General features: G+C 40.4%; 1 protein-coding gene across 10 annotated transcripts in view; it reads left to right on the top strand.

The window, feature by feature from the left end:
* ralgapa1 (Ral GTPase activating protein catalytic subunit alpha 1) overlaps positions 1-19560 on the top strand; it is a 101588-nt gene that overhangs the window by 17614 nt on the left and 64414 nt on the right. For 6 of the 10 annotated variants that reach the window (XM_012861529.3, XM_036150809.1, XM_036150811.1 and 3 more), the window contains exons 17-30: positions 937-1101; positions 1622-1768; positions 5453-5656; positions 12040-12164; positions 12254-12488; positions 13672-13857; positions 13963-14133; positions 14215-14408; positions 14494-14592; positions 14771-14926; positions 16364-16492; positions 16639-16764; positions 17324-17382; positions 17544-17652. In XM_012861529.3, coding sequence (XP_012716983.2) covers positions 937-1101; positions 1622-1768; positions 5453-5656; positions 12040-12164; positions 12254-12488; positions 13672-13857; positions 13963-14133; positions 14215-14408; positions 14494-14592; positions 14771-14926; positions 16364-16492; positions 16639-16764; positions 17324-17382; positions 17544-17652 — 2105 coding nt within the window. Of the gene's footprint in view, positions 1-936; positions 1102-1621; positions 1769-5452; positions 7292-12039; positions 12165-12253; positions 12489-13671; positions 13858-13962; positions 14134-14214; positions 14409-14493; positions 14593-14770; positions 14927-16363; positions 16493-16638; positions 16765-17323; positions 17383-17543; positions 17653-19560 lie in introns of all 10 variants that reach the window. The other 4 variants (XM_012861528.3, XM_036150810.1, XM_012861524.3 and 1 more) reach the window with 3 other exon arrangements.

The following is a 19560-nucleotide window of genomic DNA, read 5'->3' as shown; positions in this document are numbered from 1 at the left end:
TACTTGCACTGCAAAAAGGGAACCCAAAGTAGGTAAAATCTTCTTGAAATTAGTGTATTTTACAATGATTTGAGCAGCTAAATCAGACTATTTGCCAATGGAATAAGATTTTTGCATTTAAAATGAGAACTATTCATCTCCATCATCTTATTTTAAGTGCAGGATGTCCAATTATCTTATTTTAGGGGTAGAAATTCTCATTCCATTGGCAAATAGTCTTATTTAGTGGCTCAAATCAAGGAAAATATACACATTTTAAGAAGATTTTACTTACTCTTAGGTTCCCTTTTTGCAGTTTTCAGAAAAGTTTTATAAATAAAAATCTGAGATGATGCTGCCATCCCCATGTGTCACAATGGGGGTCTTGGGATCAGGGGGAACCTCTGCCCACTCTCGGTTCTTTCCAAGCACTTAACAGGTTTTCCTCTTTGGTTGCCAAGCAATTAGCTCCATTCATCTTCCCTTCAACTCTGATCGTCCTCTTACCACCGGCATGGTTTACGCTCAGGGTGATGTTAGTCGTCCCCCCCCCCCCCTGTGTATGGCTTCTCGCACGTAGGCTCAAAAGTCCAGTTTTCGTCTCATTTCATCTGAGTGGAGCAGCTTCTCTCATCTTGGCTGTGTCCCTTGTGTGGTTTGTGGTAAATTTGGGATTCTTGACCACCTATTTTCTAATTGGGTATGTGTAAAAAACTATTGGTGTGTTTTGGATTTCGTGTAAGGTTCCCAGAATGAAGAAGCGGAACACAAACGCACGGCGGCACACTTTACAGATTTTTATTTGTTAAATATGTTGAATCCGTCTATCATTTTCCTTCCATTCCAGAATTACTGACCAGTTTGAGGTTGTAACTTTGCAAAACAGAGGATCACGCGTGCCATTTTAACACCGCATTCTAGCTGCTCTCGAATTACCGATGTCTGTTCACCGTACAGCTATCGGTACAGAGGGCCAGCGGCAGGCCGTGGATCGGTCCTTCTCCAAAGGCTGGAGCAGAGACCAGCCGGGTCAGGCAGTTGCCATGCGCCAGCGAAGTGCCACCACAGCCGGCTCGCCGGGCATCGAAAAGGCGAGGAGTATCGTGCGTCAGAAGACTGTAGGTCAGTATCGTCCCTTTGTTGTCCCTTCAGCTTATTCTCTGTGCTCAAACTCAGCGTTTTAAGGCAAAATTACTCATGCTAACCAATTCTTTCCTGTAATATTCCTTCCTATGTATGCAGAATACATTTTCTTGTTAAGTGTTTCACGGAAGAACTTCAGTGTTTGTGAATCACTTGTTTCGTTGGATTTCCTGCAGAGCTTATCCCGACTCTATCCTCCTCCACCTTCCATGTCTCTTAATCTACTCACAAAACCTTCTTGATGACTTCCTGTCGCTCCCCTTTCTGCTTTGTTTTAATCTCTATCCATCAAACATTCACTTTTAACCTTTCTTCTCTCTCTGTTTGCTCTCTTTATTTTTCCCGATGATATTTTTGCTTTTCATCCATTTTTTGTTTCCATCTCTACATCTGCCCGTTTCCACTCACCTCTTCACCCCTTACTCCTCACCACAACAATGCTCTTCTTTTTCTTTCCCCTTTCCTTCGTTTCCTCGATTTCTCTTCCAACCTCCTTTAGCCCTGCGTAGCTGTTCTACGGGGGACTCTCTACTGTCCTCAGCCTTTATTCGCAGTGCCAAGAGTGCTCCTGCTCTGGCTCCGCCTCTTCCTGTCCTCCTCCACCACCACCACCCTTTTCTGCCCCCTCTTGCCGACCATCTGGCAGGTACACCTTTCTTTGCACTACCTGACTTCCTGCTGCCTGGGAGCTATAGATTCCTGCACGTCTGACTGTTAGGTTTGTTTGTTGCTCGTTTGCATGGAGCCTGTTTTTTGTTTTACGTCAACGCTGCACGTTAATCGGCGTCGAACCAGTGCCACCGATCGATCATTTGTTTTTCATTGATTTGTTTTTCATATCCGCCTGAGATCAATACAATCATTTTTGAGTGGTTTCTGCTTAAGTCATTGATAATTAAAAGCTGCCTCTCCGTTTCCCACCATCAGGATCACGCAGACTCCTTTGTACAAACGCTTTGGAGAACTTTTTCTGTCTGGCATGAGATGCCGTGCTTGTCAAAGCCCCATACAGGCCTTGTACACATGTAGCCGGGTTTTTATAAAAACTAATATTTTAAAAATAACATCTTACACATGGGATCGTTTTTAGAAACGTTTTCATCCACACAGACCTGTCTGAGGGCAACAAGTTAAAAGGCTTGATTTGAGTTTCATTTGGAAATATTTCTTTGAGACACGATGAGACAAAATCAAGTCATGCTGCACGACAGTTTAAATTTTCTAGACTTAAGGAATCAAATTCACCTTCGAAACGTCATTTTAAATGTTACATTCTTGATCTTAGGGGACTGATTTCCTGGTGCTTCGTATATCCACACCTCTTGTACTTTAAAAAAATAATAAAATCACGTTCGAATCACAGTCTTGAGTGTATTTTAGAGTATCACATAATTGTTAAATGTTGGTAGATTTTTTTTTTTCCAAATAAAAGTCTGAAAATTACGGTGAGCAATTCTATTCAGTCCCTTTTACTTTGAGACCCAAAAATAAAATCCAGGTGCATTCAGAGAGGATCCAGGAGAACATTATACAGAGAAGCAGACTTAAAAGTCCAAACTTAAACTCAACTGAGAATTTAAGGGACGGACTAGAAAATAGCATTTCTCAATTCGAAGTGCAAAAGTTCGAGGGCTGTGAATATTTATTCAGTGTTACAAATGATGTCTTCTTCCAAAACAACAGAGACAAACTTATTCCAAACAAAAGCATTTTGGATGCACGCTTTACAAACAGCAAGTCCTAGAGGTTTGAAGGAGAAGCTGTGAAACACCTTTCTCTAAATAGATAGAACATATCTGGAAATTAATTAAAAAATATTCCCATGGTTATTCATGGAAAAATACTATGTTACCGACCTTGTATTAGCATCAAACAGTAAGGACTTTTCAGGGAAATATCCTATTTTTTTCTTGTATAGTGATAATTTGCCATTTAATATTAGATTATAAGATGTCTTAACGGGAAAACTAAGTGCAATGTGCTACTACAGAAAGGCATTTTGAGATTTCTGCAAGCACTGTTTCTGATATACATCTGTGCGCATGGAACCAGGTCTACCGGTTCTCCTGCTTGTAACTTTCATCTTTTACAAGACTTATCTCCCTGCTCGTCCATTTCCATTAAATCACATGCCTGTTCTTTTACTTTAAATATTTGCTTGTCTGTCCATTTTTAACTTCCCCCTACTTATGCTACCTGTAGTTTATCATTAATGCAGTTATTTCTTGCAGATCTTTTATACCAGTCTTCCTCTAATTTTCTCCAAACATTCTTGATGCTTGCAAATGCATGCTGTTAGTTTATGTGAATTATGGCGGCCGCAGTTGCCTTTTTATATAAAATAGCGATGCAAGGATTAGAGATTTCGTGGCCAAATTTTTGAAAATTCCTCTTTCTCATTAAGTTCTATAAGGAGCAGTGTTCAGAATATTTTTGTTTACTTTTTAAATAAACGAAAAGTTTAACACTGTAAAAATGGTTCTTTTTGGCAAAGCAACTCGAAGTTGCGTCTCTTTCTGCGTCATCTGTACTGCAGTAAAATCTTCCAGATTATTGGACAGAAGTATCTCATGAGGACCCAACTAAAACGCATTACAGCACATCTTTTTTTTTTACCATTTTAAAGACAGTTTGTCTTTTAATGTTTGTTTTATTGTCGAATGTAAATTAAACACGTCACGTACTTTACGTGTTCATTTTTCCTGTTATTTGAAGACGTGACTTTCAGAGACTTTAGACCTGCTGAAATAGTTGTTTTGTCCTTACACCAATACTTTTCTCCTCCATTTGTTTCCTGTTATTGTTCTTAAACAAACACTGAACAATATGTGTTCATGGTCTTAAAAAAAAAACCCTGAAATACGAAGAAAAGTTTTTCTCTTATTCATAAAACCTGGAGAACTATTGACCCATACTAATTTAAATGATTACAAGAAAGTCACTTTAGAAGCAAGGAAAAAATAAATTAGGAGGGATTTAAAACTTTAGCACATATTTTTCTTTTGTACACAGAACCAGACCCATTTCTCCTTGCACAAAAAATAAAAAAACAAGATAAAAGTTTATATTAAAGAAAACTTGAAAAAATATGAATATTAAAAATACTTTAGCTCTTGTAGATGTTTCCGTACTCATGTAATGATTCAGGAAGTTTCAATTTATTTTACATCTTTTTAATGTTCTAATCTGTTAAAATGTGAATCAATCTTATCACCGACAACTGTAATAATTATGAAAAAGTTTTTAAATTAAACAGCCTTTTCTGCTTTTTCTTATTATGAAAAGTGTCACGTGGGATTTTCCTTGTCTATTTGAGTTAAAAATCTGACGTGGCTCAGATGCGGAAGCCATAATTTTTTTCAGAATACCTCTGAAAAGATCAAGCGTAGTCCAGCACAGAGGTGCAAAGTATGTTGAATCGCAACTGTCATCGTCATATCACAATCACGATAGACTGCTTGCATGCAACGTTTTGGTTAGACATTGGAAGCACCTGGCATGTGCTGCTTATTATTATAGATAATAATTGTAGATATTTGGCATATCTGTAATATGTTTGACCTTAAAGGCATACTATGCAACATTTTTCAGTTAATTAATGTGTTCCATACCGTTTTGGATGATTAAACGAGTCATTTCAGGTCGAACAAAGGTTTTCTCGGCCGCCCTGGTGGTCTGTGGGGGAAATACCGCACTTGCAATTGTAGGAGCCCTCGGCCCGCACCCACAGGCTCAGAAGTCTCGTGCAAGACCGCGAGAGTCAGTCTTGCTTTACAGCGAGAACTCCATGTGTTTTTGCCCTGCCATTCACTATATGCACGCGCGAAAGCAACAACAAAGAACCGCGTGTTATCGTCAAATAAACATGCAAGCATATCAAGTTTTTTTTAAATTATTATTATTTTTCTTTTTTGAATGTTGGCGAGGCAGTAGCGTGAGTTTGGCGGCCGCCTCGCCAAGATAGCGCTGCGGGAAACCCTGATGTTCATACTTTCCCTGTGTTAGTCATTGTTTGTACTGCCGTTTTTTCGACTTTTCGTTGCGTTCGCCTGTCTGCTAAGCTCAAAACAACCGCGCCTGGCTTGACTGAGAACCCAGAACAGCTGAGCATCTTTACGACAGTGCACTTTTACTTTCGCCCTCTGGGGGGAGCCTCGCTGGAAAATCAACCCCGGTTGCATAGTATACCTTTAAAGGTTCAATAGACATCTCTTGTTTATAGTAACTGTATTAGGCAGTTAGGAGATATTTATTAAATATTGCAACGATATTAATTTCAAGCAAGCCATGTTTTCTTCACTCTTCTGTCGTTCTGCCACCAAACGCCCAGATCTCGAGGACCCGCCGATCACGCTGACGTCCCGCCCCTCGCGAATGCGCCACTCATCGCAGAGCGACGAGACCCCGCCCGCCGCATGTTCTGAGGTCTTCCAGGGAAGGGCCTGTGACCTGGACGCCCCGGCTCCGTCGTCCCTCGCGCGGAGCAGCAGCGCGTCCGACATCATGGAGCCCTTCATCGCTGAGCGGGTCAAAGGTGAAGACACCCAGAGGGATCCCGTTTCCTTCCCGAATCCTCCACACCACCACCACTCCACAACTACCTCCTCACTCGCAGCCAACAGCCACACAACTCAGCCTCTCTCACAATCCCTCACCCCCCCTAATCCTGCACCTTTCACCTTCTCCAACGGTGTTTCCTTGTCCTCAGAACCACAAGACGATGCTAGTGTTTATAGCCTGCCCTGGCTCCGAGCCGGTCCCGGAAGCCACGGCTCTAGCTCTGACTGGGTAAGCGACTGGGACTCTGCCTTCGCCTTTTCGTCTGAAAAGGAAACTGATGCAGACGAGGGGGGGTTTGGTTGCGGGGCCGAGGAGGACGATTTATTCTCCTCCATCAGAGACTACCTCATTCAGAAAGAAGGCGAAAAGAAAGAGGAGGCCAAAGAGGCAAGCGGTGCTGGTCATCTATTAGAAGGTTTTGTCGCTTTGCCGGCACAGGAGCAAAGCAGGGAAGCCAGGTCCCCGTTAGAGCACACAGGACAGTTGGGGGAGGAGAAGCGGGTGGGGAGTGAGGATAGACTGGTAAGTAAACCAGCGAGACACAGCAGTGTGGATTCCGCAGAGGAGAGCGAGGCAGAGCAGCGCAGCATCTATGAGTGTCTGGAGCTACAGTGTGAGTGGCCGTCCCCTAGTGTCAAAGGCAGCGCTAGCTTAGAAAGAAACTCAGAGGGGGGAAAAGCAGCTGGAGGGACTACCGGCACAGGACAGGAAGGGAAACTTGACTTGTGGAGTGAACCAGTAGAAAAGAGACAAGAGGAGAAAGGAGAATCAAAACCGAGGGCTCATTTAATTAGACAGGATCCAATCACAGCTGAATCTAACGTTGAATCATCAACGGCCCAGGCGTCAGACCTCGCTAAATCAAAAATGTCCCGTGGCAGCACCAAGCGGCACCAGTCTACCGGTGTCCACGTCAGCTTCCGGCCCTCAACTGAGTCCGTCCAGTTCCACAACCCCCTCGAGAACAAGGAGGCCCACTGGAGAGCCAGGCTGCGCCGGCTCAGTCATTTCCACACGCACAGCCACTCAGCTGGGGAGAGGACAGCTAGAGCCGGGGTGGGCTCAGGGGGGAAGGTAGGAGCTGAGGGTCCAGGTAAGTTCGGCTCCTCAGGGAACGGAACTAGCCATAAAACCCGTGCAGATGAGAGACCTTTGCCTGGAGCGTCTGCAGACAGCAGAGAGTCTTCCGCAGACAGCCTGGAAAGCAGACTCGGATCAGGAGGGGACAAGCAGCGCCCAGGATCCTACATGGGATCCGGTTCGGGCCCAGAGGTCTCCTCAGAGGGCTTGTCAGGCAATTCAAGTTCCTCAGGCGCGTCCTCAGGAGTGCGAGGGCGTTTGGGACGCTCCGCCCTGCGCTCCCGAGTCTCCCGCTCACGCTCGCAGGAGCCCGGCATCAATACCTCCCGACACAGCCAGGGGCCTCTTCTAGGTGGCATGTATAAGACTGTTGTTCACGCCCTGTCCTCTAAACCTCGGCCCAGAGGCCAGGGGTCATCCCAGGGGTCATCGCCGCAGCGACAGGCCAGGGCCACCACGGGAGACGCACCGTTAAAGGATCTCTACTCCCACGTCCTGGGCTACTTTGGACGAAAGACGGCAACGCCAGGTGAGGATTGCGACGAACGAAGTGCTCACAGAGGACACAGCTGTGGAGAGAAATGCTCGCCAACACATAAACACCAGCTGCTCTCTTTCCTTTTTGGCTGCTCTTAACTGGTTTGTTTTGACGGAATGAAGTTTTTTTTTTTTTTTTTTTTTTTTGGCTGAAACTCATCATCTTGCTCTCGGACTGTTGATGTTTTGTTCTTGAACGTAGCCCCCTCCTCCAGCCTGCCTCCTTTCAAGGACCCCACCTCTTTCCACAGCCTTGCCACGTGTTTCTGTAGGTCAGAAGCTCCATCCCTCCTCCTCCTCCTCTCCTCTCTTTTTTTACGGGTTTTGGGACTTTAACCTTTGCACCTCCTTCCCCCTCTTCTCCGTCTCCTCCCTCTTACTCGATTATTTGCATGCGGCCTCTTTGAGTCTCTTTCTCTACCTTCCTGGAAATCAGTCCCTCTTCAGTTTTAGAGAAGAAAACAGTTCATTTTCTCGGGAGAGAAAAAACAGTAAAAACAAACTCCGATTCAAAATGCTGCCAGGAGTTTTGCTGAATCTTCCAGCTTCACATCCTTGTTTGCTGTTGGATACCGAATATTATTATGAAGGTAAATAGGTCAATAAAGTGTAATACGCTTCCACTCCACTAGATGACAGCATAGGACTTTTTAAAAATGACCAGAGTAGCTCTTTAGAGTCTGTAAGAAGGAAGTACAGTTTGCTTAAATGGTTATTTGCCCAAATATTAAATGAATGTTTACTGCTGAACGACTATAAGGAATATTTCTATTCATTCTCACCCTGAGCGGATGTTTGGTAAATATGTGTTGATGTTTTCTAAGAGCACCGAGATTCGTTTGAATCTGTCTTGATGTGGAGCTGCTGTTGCTACATCTCCTTTTCTTAACCCTTGTTTTGCCACTTTTTCTTTTGATTTGGTGAACTTATTTGTAACAGAGATAATGCAGCGGTGCTGTCGCATCTCAGGCTATTTTAACAACATTGTTGAAATAGAGCTTCTATTCTTGCATGAATCCACTGACGGCAGACTTACCAGAGTATTATAGCTACAGTCACGGTTAAAGTACTCCCTCTCTAGGGTTTTATTTGTTAAAGCCCAATAAAAATCATTGATATCTACCAGGTTGTAAGATTATTTAAATCAATAATTGTACAAAAATGATTAACTGTTAAGAAAAGCTTCAGTCTAGATTAAAAAGCACTTTGAGAAAAAGTATAGCCCTACAGATTCCATAGGATTCACTACGGGACGCCGCAGCGTGTTGCCGATGATCAAACGCACTTGATTAATTGACCCTCAGTTTTACAAACTTGATAATAGTTGGAACTTTAACAGCCAGGTGATCAGCAGTGGACAGATTGGTGTTAATATAGTTCCAAGGTAGAAAGCAGGGAGCAAAGACATGAGAGAAGTAACGATTGTCACCCAAGTTATTGGGCCATTAGAAAAGCTTTGAAGGTCAACAATCAAAAGGAAACTTTATCCACAAAAAACGGAAAACATTGAATACAGGTGCCAATCTTCCTAGTAGTTGTTGTCCATGCAGGTTTACAAAAAACCCAGGATCTCTAGCTAAAGTAAATTTCGGACAATCTACTGTATCCTTTTCAATAAACAGAGGATAAAACTTTGTTTTTATTCCATACTGATATTTGGATGATTTTTCTTTGATGATGAGCTCCAAGTCTTAGCGGTAGGAGGCCTCTTTGCCATCCCTCTAATCTTTTGTTCCCTCCACTGATTCTCTAGCAGATTCTGTCTGGGCCACTCCTAACATTAATATGATTTCCATTCAGAAGAAACAAGTTGGTAAAATCAAAAGATTGCTTTAAACCTAAATCCGCCAGCGCTATAAATTGTTTTTCGCTATGAATATTCATCATAACAGTGCTGTTGCACTATGCATTCATGCTTAGTTTTTATAATCTTACCGTCTGTGGTGTATCCCTACCTGCGATTGCTTTAAGGATGCTCTGCCAGGAAGGACTCTTGCAACACTTAATCTTTAGCAGCTTGAGATGCAGCAAGAGTTTTTATGAAATGAAATAAGATTTCTCCTCTTAGTGCAAATCATGCAAATCAAACAATGTTGATACATCTTATGTTCAATTTTGAGAGTAGCGATTCGCTGATACGCACATAAAGTAACATTTTTCTTTAAATTCCAGTGGTGAAGGTTTGACAGTTATGGTTTTTGTGATTGCTCAGGTATTGTTGACTTAACCCATCTCTTATGGCCAAGTATATAGAGAATATTAAGACCAAAAACGTGGAATATGTGAGTAAAAGACTGATCTTTTTAGACAAGCCCATAGTATCATATTCCTTTTACTCCTGATGGCATATTGGCAAATAACCATTACAGTTGAATACGCTACAGGTCCTGATTTCTAACATGCTGCTTTTGGGTTAATGTCTGTGCAACAAAATGATTGTCTGCAGGGCCTCACATTGGCTGAACTTAGTTTCAACTCATGTTTCATGTTTGGTCACATTGTAGGCAGAGGTAATATTAAACCTGCAGGGCATCACATTTTAAACAAAGCCTGGTTAGTGCTGTGCTCTGAGTGGCTGTGGTATTCTAGACCTGATGAATACTGTCACTTGGCGTTCAGTAACTGGAAGCCCGATCGGCTAAATTCCTTCCTGTTATCGATCTGGAAGCAGCCATGGATTCATGAGTTAGGCTTGATCCTCAACTAAGGTGGCAGATTCACTCCAGAACGATCTATGATTTTTAAACGCTTACTTCTTTTAAACTCATACATTAATCGCTGTCATCGCTTCCAATCTAACAGCATTATAAGCCAAAGAATCATAGCTGCACTAATGTTAGACCTCTGGTTTGCTGCTTGTTTGAACCTAACAAAGCGGTACTCTCTCTTTTGCTTTTTTGTGCATGATTCAAATGAACTCCTGCATTGCTTTCCTCGGATGTGATGAGCCTGCTGTTTTGGCTTTTTGTTTATTTGAAATTCTCAATGCCCAAAGTACATTCACATCAGGACTGCTCTTACATTAAAGACAAACAATAGTGTAAATTCATGTTATGAGTATTGGGATGTTTTAGTTTAAATTCATCATGCTTAAGAGTCAGCTGCAGTTGTGTCCCTGTTGTGCATCTGTGAAAATTCTTTTAAGAATAATTATCCAAAAATAATTAGACTAAACTGATTCTGATAGCTTACATAACCAGTTCTGGGTTATTTAGGATTTCTGCATTTTATGCACAGTCTTGAAAAATATACAATTATCTTCTAGAATTTGCAACAAAGTGAACTTTAAGTATAGAAAAGCTTTTGCAACTCCTGGACTCTCTTATATCTTTAATTTTTTTTAAATAATATAAAATCTGAAGATATTTCTGAAGATAATAGACACAAAATATGTCCATTTGGTTTAAGACTCATTATCCAGAGTTATCATGAGATAATTGGATAGTAAAACTTATTGTGAAAAAATATTTATTGTAAACAAGTTAAAAAAGTATTTGGGCCAAAACAAAATTGGTGTCTGGATGACGTGAATATGTAGCAATTGAGTTTTTTTTTTTTTTGTTTTTTTTTTTACAGTTACAAGCTAATGAAACAGTTTTTACAAGAAAACAAGCTTGAGATCTTAGTATCTCCTTGTGAGAAGTTAAAATGTTTGTTTTTTTTTCATAGAAATATGCTCAAGAACTAATATTCTTGAAATAATAAGTAGTTAAACTGTGTGACAATACAAACTGGACATTATAGGAACTTAATTCAACAAGATGTACAATTGTTATTGTTTTCTCAGGCTTTTGGAAATTTTATGCAAATAGGATGACAAACGCTCAAGATCTCAAAATAATCAGGTATTAAGATAAAGTTTATATTTTTATACAATTATACTTTTTTCTGATAACTGAAGTTATCACAACAATCTAGATTTTAAATTTTGTTTTACAAGGTAATAAGGTAGCAAAGCATCTTGTATAATAAAACAAATCTGAGATCTTACAATTACCAGAAGAGACACTTGTTCTTTTTTTTTTTTAATTTTTACTTCCCCAAGTTTTTTAGATAACTTTTGTTATCGCACCAAAAATTAACTAAAATCCTTAATTTAAGGTAATCATGTCTTCAGCATTTTTTTTGTAACAAAACAAGAATCCCAATATAACACCATAATTATACTACTTTGCATTACCCTAAGTTTTTTAGATAACCATACAGTTATCACTACAAAATGACCCAACAATCTCAAAATCTTGTGTTTATAACATCATTGACCTGTTGTAACAAAAAGCTAGCTGTAGATCTTGGTATATTGAAATAATGCAAATAACAGTTTTTACTGGGTTCCCAAGTTTTTTGAGATGATCACACAGTCATCCTGAAAAAAAGATATCTATTTCTTGAGTTAGTGAGTTCACATTTGAGGTAACGTGATAAAAAACCTCTTGAGATAGCATTACAAAATGAAATCGCTCTAGAAATCTACTCTCACCATGATGTGCTTTGATATTTTGGTTTAGGCCTGTAGTTTTACCGTTTAGTCTTCAGTAGCTTAATGTTTCAGTCCTTGAATAAAAAACGCTCAGCCACCTGGACACTCATACCTGTTATTGGGAAGGTGTGCCGACAGTGATAAGAGCCTTTTTTATTACTCATTTCCATATTTAATTATCTGTTTGTGTGTTTAACTGTAAAAAAAAAACAAAAAAACAACAACTTTCTCAAAGTCCGTTTGCTTTTGCGTGTGCGTAGCCAACAAAGAGGAGGTGGTACCGAAGGCCCGCCCAGTGTCCACTGATGTTGGAAGCAGCAACCCAAACTTCTCTGACCTGATGGATGAGTTCATTCAGGAGAGACTGAGAAACAAAGGGACAGGGGTCAGTACACCTTAGGTACAATTATTTTGAATTAAATTGGTATAAATCGCCAAACATGCAAGTACAACTCTCTCCCCCCTGACAAACAGGGTCGTCGTGGAAGCAGCCCAGTTGGTCTTGAAGTTCCCAAAGACCTGCCAGAGCTCCTGGAGGCCAATCAGGGGGCCGGATCAAGATCCACAGATGATCCTCGGCCTGTTGATGACCCCGGAGTTCCCTCTGAGTGGACGTCCCCCGCTAGTGCCAGCGGTTCTGACGTCATTAGCTCCGACAGCCAGTCAGACTCCTTTAATGCCTTTCAGTATTCAGCCTGCAAATTCGATAGTAAGAAACCAACTTTGTCTCTAATACACTCCTAAAACATTTAAAAATGTGTTTATAAAGCTGTTCTTTTGTTGATCTCTTGTTTTATTTGTTCTTAATGAAGTCTCAGCGAGATCCTTGTAAAATGGATTAGATTGATCTGGAGCTCTAATCATAATCGTAAAAATCGCAATGTGTGTCATATCACAGTCTGAAAGGACTGCTTGTATCCAATATTTAGTTGGATATTATACTACAAGTACCATGCATGCACATTCTGTATATAATATTATATTTGCCCTGTTTAATAGACTTTAAACACCCTCAATACTCACATTTTATACAATTTGTTAATGGCTAAGATGCTGAAGCCCAGATTATGTGATGGGGAATATGTGATGAAAGGATAGAAAAAATAATAATAATGTGGGTTGATCGCAATCAAGATTGACATGTCAGTAGTACCCAGCAACAAGATTGAAAGGTCATGTTTTTCTGCTATCGTTCAGCCTTAGATTATGCCTAAGATTAAGTTGAAAAATCCAGAATTTTTTTCATCTTTACTTTCAAATTCTCAAAGGACATTTGACAAAAAAAAATGCTGTTTTTGCAAAATCACCAAAAACAAATTTGAGTTCGACTCCAACTTTTAAGAAACAAACTTGTTCTTAGCATGTTTACACTGCAAAAAGTAAACTAAAAATAAGTCAGATTTTCTTGAAATGGCTATATTTGTCCTTGAATTGAGCATGTAAATAAGATGGTTTGCCAATGGAATGAGATTTTAGCACTTATAATTGGAACAACTCATCTCTATCATCTTATTTCAGATGCAGTATATCTAATTATCTTATTTCAGGTGTCAAAATGCTCATTCCATTGGCAGATAATCATATTTACCTGCTCAAATTAAGGACAAATGCACTAATTTCAAGAAAATTTGACTTATTTTTAGTTCCGTTTTTGCAATGTAGTTTCACTTAACTCTATTTTGGGCTAGTCTGAGACACTGGGAGGTAATTCTGGTCATCTGTGTTGTGTGGTCATGGTGCAGCTCAGCATTACAACATTCACAGTGTAAATAATGGACAAAGTAGACATGTCAAGTGTTGTATGTAACTTACTGAAACTTGTAGAGACCCTGTTTCCATAGCCTGAATGATGGCTATGGCACGTTTACTTTCTTTTTATTTTTCTTTGGTAGATTTCACATTCGGTTCAGATACATGTGTAGGAGGAGCCGGGCCTGGAGGAGGCGGCCGAGGCAGCTCACTGGACCAGGATAGCCTAGGTGGAGGCTTGGTGTGTGACGAACATGAAGTAGCCAGTTTAACGACACTTCACATTGACTCAGAAACCAGCAGCCTTAGCCACACGGTCACTGTCACTGGTATGTTTCTGTCACGTTATCTAATGATCCGCATCAGATTTAAAATGAATAATCATGAGTTAACTTCTGCTTTCATTCCCATATGTGCTTCTCGCTCTTGTTTAGGCTCTGAGAGTGCCTCGCCTATGCATTCCCTGGGGGGCTCCCGTTCCCAGACCCCCTCCCCGGCCACGCTGACAGCTGAACACACCGATCACACACACAGTCATCCGCACACACACTTACAGCTGGACCAGAAGCTCCACAGCTCGGTGCTGCAGACCCCCGACGATCTGGGTAAAATTGGGATCCTTTGTGCTCTCGCGTTATCGTCCTCCAACCAAACAGGAGTCTGATTGACTTATTGATTGATTCCAGAAACGAGTGAGTTCCCCAGCGAGGACTGCAGTGTGATGGCAGGCGGCTCTCTAACTGGATGGCACGCAGATGTCGCCACGGTTATGTGGAGGAGGATGCTGGGTATCCTGGGAGATGTTAACAGCATCAAGGACCCAGAAATCCACGCTCAGGTTTTTGACTACCTGTGTGAGCTGTGGCAGAACCTGGCCAAGGTTTGTACTGATAAATCTGTCTGTTGCGGAAATCATTGGGATACTTTCAACTAGGGTTGGAGTTCAGAGACTTTTGTGCTTTCAGATCAGGGACAATTTGGGCATTTCTCTGGACAACCAGTCATCCCCCCCACCCCCTGTTCTAATTCCTCCACTAAGAATCCTAACCCCTTGGCTCTTCAAGGTAGGTGTGGTCAAGATGTGTCTGCTGTTTACAATACACCATTGAGACCTACTCATTGGTCAGAATAAGTGTCACCGTGTTTGAGTATGAGCCAATATATAAAAATATTTTACTTGGACTGATGTTTTCTGTTATATGAAGCAATCACCTTTTGTGTTTCCATGCATATTTCCTTTAGGCCACTATGCTGACTGAGCGTTACAAGCAGGGAAAGCTTCACGCCTACAAGCTCATCTGTAGGATCATGAAGAGACGACAAGATGTTTCCCCAAACGCAGACTTTCTCACTCACTTCTACAACATCATGCACCAAGGGCTGCTGCACCAGGACCAGGTCTGCGTTGCATGTGGCATCAATTATAAACAATATAAGTAACAACGGATTCGAGCCCGGCTCAGCTAGGCAGATAATATTTAATAATCATGATATTTTATTCACAAATAGACGTGAAACAAATATCGCTATCTATGCGCTGAGGAGCATAAAATGCATTAAAGCTATTTAAGGGGCTCTTTCATTCTCAATGAGTAAAATGGTGTCAGATCAGCAGATTCTTGCCACCGCCAACTTCTATTATGAAAGCTGTGCATTGTTTTATGCATCAGGCCCCATGACTGTCAGTTCCTTAAAAGCTCAATCTTATTCTCATCTACCTAAAACCTATGGTTTCAGTTAAAGTCCCAGTAAAATTTAGCAAACACCCCTTTTTTCATTTGTGATGATAGAACAAGCCAAATAACTGCCAATGGTTTTGACGAAAAGTCACATTATCCCATTAACAGCTGCCAGCCAAACTATTTGTTTTTGCATTTTATTTATAGCAAAACGGCTAAACTTAAACAACTCTGTCTTGTTTAAGTTTAGCCGTTCAGCCTTTGGAGCATGAATAAATAGAATAACAAAATGCATGGAAATGTAAATAAAAGGGCATTTTGGAAATGAAAGGCAATGCTGGAAGTGCTTGAGCTCCTGCAACAAACCCTTCTACAAAAATTATCAAGCTTAAGCAAGTAGGTATTTTCCTGCCATTTCCTGATTTGTACAGAGCTGCCTTATTTGAATGCCCTCTTCTTTTGTTTTTCCCATTTTGAAGACTAGCTAAGACAAATTCGCTGCAGTGTCACGTCATAATGACAACGAAGAGCAACCCGGAGACATTTAGATCTACTTAAAAGCTAAACCCTGCTTTTTGTATGTGTAAATATTATATTCTATGACTTATTTATACTTGACTGAGCAACAGGTCCTATTAACATTCTTATTTTCTGTGAGTGATAATAACGATAAAGATAGCTTATATTTCCTTATTTTAAAAATGTTTCAGCTATATTTATTTTAGAAGAATTTTTAGTTCTTCTAGAATAGTTGTACCTCCTGTGCTATTGAAAAAAACTATTTTGTTTTTAATTTAGGGCTGGAGTTTGTATAAAATTTTTAGTATGAAATGATGGTACTCTAGTAAAATATGAATTCCCTTTAAAGCGTTACACATATCTGTACAAATGGTTGTAATAACTATGGACAGAACTGTACAGTGGGAAGGTTTGTGGGTGTTTTAAAATGCTTCAGAGCGATCATTAGAAAGCCTGGGGAGGCATTGACAGACAACTACTTGAAAAGTCACTGTAAAGTCTGACTACTTGGAAACAAAATATGGGAAAATCGAGGGGTTACTCTAGACTTTTGTGTCACATTTTCTGTTCTTCAATGAAAATACAGTTTCAAATAGACAAAAGAGTTGTTGTTTTTTAAACAAACTGTCCTCTTTAGGACATTGTGAACACCATCATCAAGCACTGCAGTCCCAGGTTCTTCAGCATCGGTCTCCCTGGAGCCACCATGTTGATTCTGGACTTCATCATCGCAGCTTCCAGAGTCACTGCATGTTCGTCACTCAATGTAAGAAACAAAGGATTAAACAGTCTTGTGCAGGCTATAAGATCTACAGGTATTTAGTAACTTTAGAAAACTATGTGATGGTTGCATAGATTGCTTTTCCTTTTTGTTGTGTTCATTCCTGATCTTCTTGCTGCCTTTTCTCCAAGGCTCCAAGAGTTGAGGCCCAGATCCTTCTTGGGTCTCTGGTGTGTTTCCCCAACTTTTATGAGGAGCTTGCTGCTCTCCATCCCACCACCGCCGATGTTGTTCGGACTAAGTTTCCCGATGTTAAGGTAAATGCAAGTAATGCTGTGTTGATTTGTGCGGTTGGGACAGGTCGCCATGGCAGCCCACAGTTCATTTGTGGGAGGAAATGTGCTTTTTGAACATGTCCAGCAACTTTTATCTATTTCCCTGCCTAATTCCAGGTCAGTCCTGATGTTGTAACTCATGTCTATTTGTCCGTAGGGGATCTCGGCACTGAGTATCAGGTTAATGTCTCATCAGCTATTCCTGAAACAGCTCAGGGCTGTGGGAGTAATGTTGTTTTTGTTGTTGTTGCTGTGTAAACAGTTAATGCCATGCGTGGCAGCACCTCAGGCCCTCTCTTTGCTTCCTTACGAGCCAGAACCTCGTTTTGAATCACTAAGCGATCATTAACACCGACTGAAAAGACCAGCAAGTGTGCAAATTTGTCTTAACCGTGACCAAGTCCCATGTTTTGTTCAGCAGGATGGTGTGCTAAAGCTTGAATACCTCTCAGGGTGGCTCTCTGTTACACACACCAGATAGAAGTTATTTCTTGTTGCCGACAAAGTATTTAAATCCTTTTTTTTTTCTTTTTCTTTTAAGGAACACATTATCAAAACCATCCTGACCTCTGCCAGGGATGAACCCTCTGCTCCTGCAAGGTACGATGTTCACTGCTATAAACCATTCAACCTGATTCAAGTAGTTCTGTAGTTAGGGATATTTTCTTTTTTTAGATATTTATTTCTGGTGGTGTCAGATGTTTGATATTACCTCTAAATGTGTTAAGTATCGCTCACTGTTCCTGTCCCTGTTCTGCTAGATGTGTGGCTTTGTGCAGCCTGGGTATCTGGCTGTGTGAAGAGCTGGCTCATGGGACTGAACATCCTCAGATTAAAGAAGCCCTCAATGTAATCTGTGTGACCCTGAAGGTACGTTGTATAATTATGAGTCATGTCCTGTCCCAGTTTTTTTTATTTTTTTTTATGTTCTGGCTTTAAATCGGTACAGCCCACGTGTTAAAGCACTTACTGCTATCACTGTTCCGCTTCCCGCGCTCTGGATGAGGACTCCATTATAAGGTTAAAAAAAAAAGACTAACATCAGCCAGAATATGAATGGTCCTTGCAGAGTCTCGTTGAGTTCTTCAGGAGTGCTTAAAGAACCCAGAGGGCTCCTCAGAGTCTGGTGGGACATTTTGAGCATGCAGCTCAGTAGAGATCATCATAGGGGGTAAGACCTGACTTTGAAATAACACCAAAGTCATGACTTTGGAGACATGGCTCAGCATGGGTGAGTCAACCTCTCTTATTGAACTGTCACCACTGTCACCACTCTTTTAATTACCGCCGTCTGTCGGGTCGAAAAAGGAGGAGGAGTAGCGGTTGTTTTTAAAAGCGACTTTAAATGCAGGCAGATTTGTCTACAATTCTCCTACAAGCTTTGAACGATGCTCATTTGAACTCGTCGCTCTCATGTTGTCTTGTGTGGTCCTGTCGGGCAGTCTGAATGACACCAATCTCGTATGCCGCTTCTGTTTGACATTCCCACCCACTGTCTGGTTAAACTGTGCGCTCTTTGTCAGCGCTGTCGCATGTTTAACTCCTCCTCTCCAGCCCTTTTCCCTTATTTTTCACCTTACCGGCTCCCTGTGCGCTGCAGAATTAATTTTAAGCCTTTATATGTTTTTTAAACGTATAAACAACTTGGCTCCACCGTATTTATATGAGCTGATTCAGCCTTACTGGTCACCCCGATCCCCTAGATCAGCTCTCCTGTTTTTAATCTTCTTTTATTTCCCAGCTTTTAATACACTATGACCTTGTTGTGTATGGAATTTAAAAATGCTCCGTCCATGAATTTTGGCTTTTGATGTTGTGTGTATGTTTTGTTTTTAATGTTTTCTTAATCTTTTCTTGTCTTAATGTCCCCTGCGGTTTTTAAAATGTGCAATAGAAATGAAATGATTGTGTTTTTAAAATGATTTCCAACTTTCAATCAATGATTGATTGATTGATTGATTGATTGATTGATTGATTGATTGACTTTGAATCAGAGAGGAAGCTAACAGTGTGTTGGACTAGTGTACACATGATTTGGTCTAAACATCTGGTGATTTTTTTTTTCTTTGTTCTTTTGGATTAAATTTATTAATACTTAATTCATACCTTAATTATTATTATTAATTATCATCCAAAATAACTTACTTTAATAATTTAATTGTGAATTAATTTGTGAATGCATTTGTGATAAAATTAACTGTAGTAAAACAGAACGGAATAGAACAAGCTTTTTTTGGGAGAAAAACTAGTGATATAGAGTCATCATTTTATCAAAAAATGTCAATAATTGAATGAAAAAATATGTATCGCTTTTGGTAATTAGATGGTGGCAGCCTGATTTCTGAACGAGTAGCAACCCTGATAAGGTACTTAAATAAAGTCTCTAAATAGGGCTGGGCGATATGGACTATACATTTTATCACGATATGTTGTGGTTCTATTGTTATAACAACAAAAGTGATGATAAAAGACTATTACCAGCTTCTTGTAGTTTTTAGCTAACTTGACACTAAACACGTTTAGTAATGTAACATATATTAAAACAAAATTCTATATATATGTTTCATCAGGACACAAGTTACATAAATACTGTGTGCAGTTTTATCAGACGTCATTTAATTATATTTTTGGATTTATTGTAATTAATAGATGCTCTGAAGAAACCAACAGTGGAGAAAATAGCTAAAAATAACAAGCTTAACAATACTGGCAATTTTTGGGGTTTTCAGACATTACCACCCTAATTGGAATTTATCATTGTCAAGATAAACCCAGAGT

This window comes from Fundulus heteroclitus, chromosome 19 (assembly GCF_011125445.2).
Source record: "Fundulus heteroclitus isolate FHET01 chromosome 19, MU-UCD_Fhet_4.1, whole genome shotgun sequence".
Lineage (NCBI taxonomy): Eukaryota > Metazoa > Chordata > Actinopteri > Cyprinodontiformes > Fundulidae > Fundulus > Fundulus heteroclitus.
This window is presented reverse-complemented; position numbering and strand designations above follow the sequence as displayed.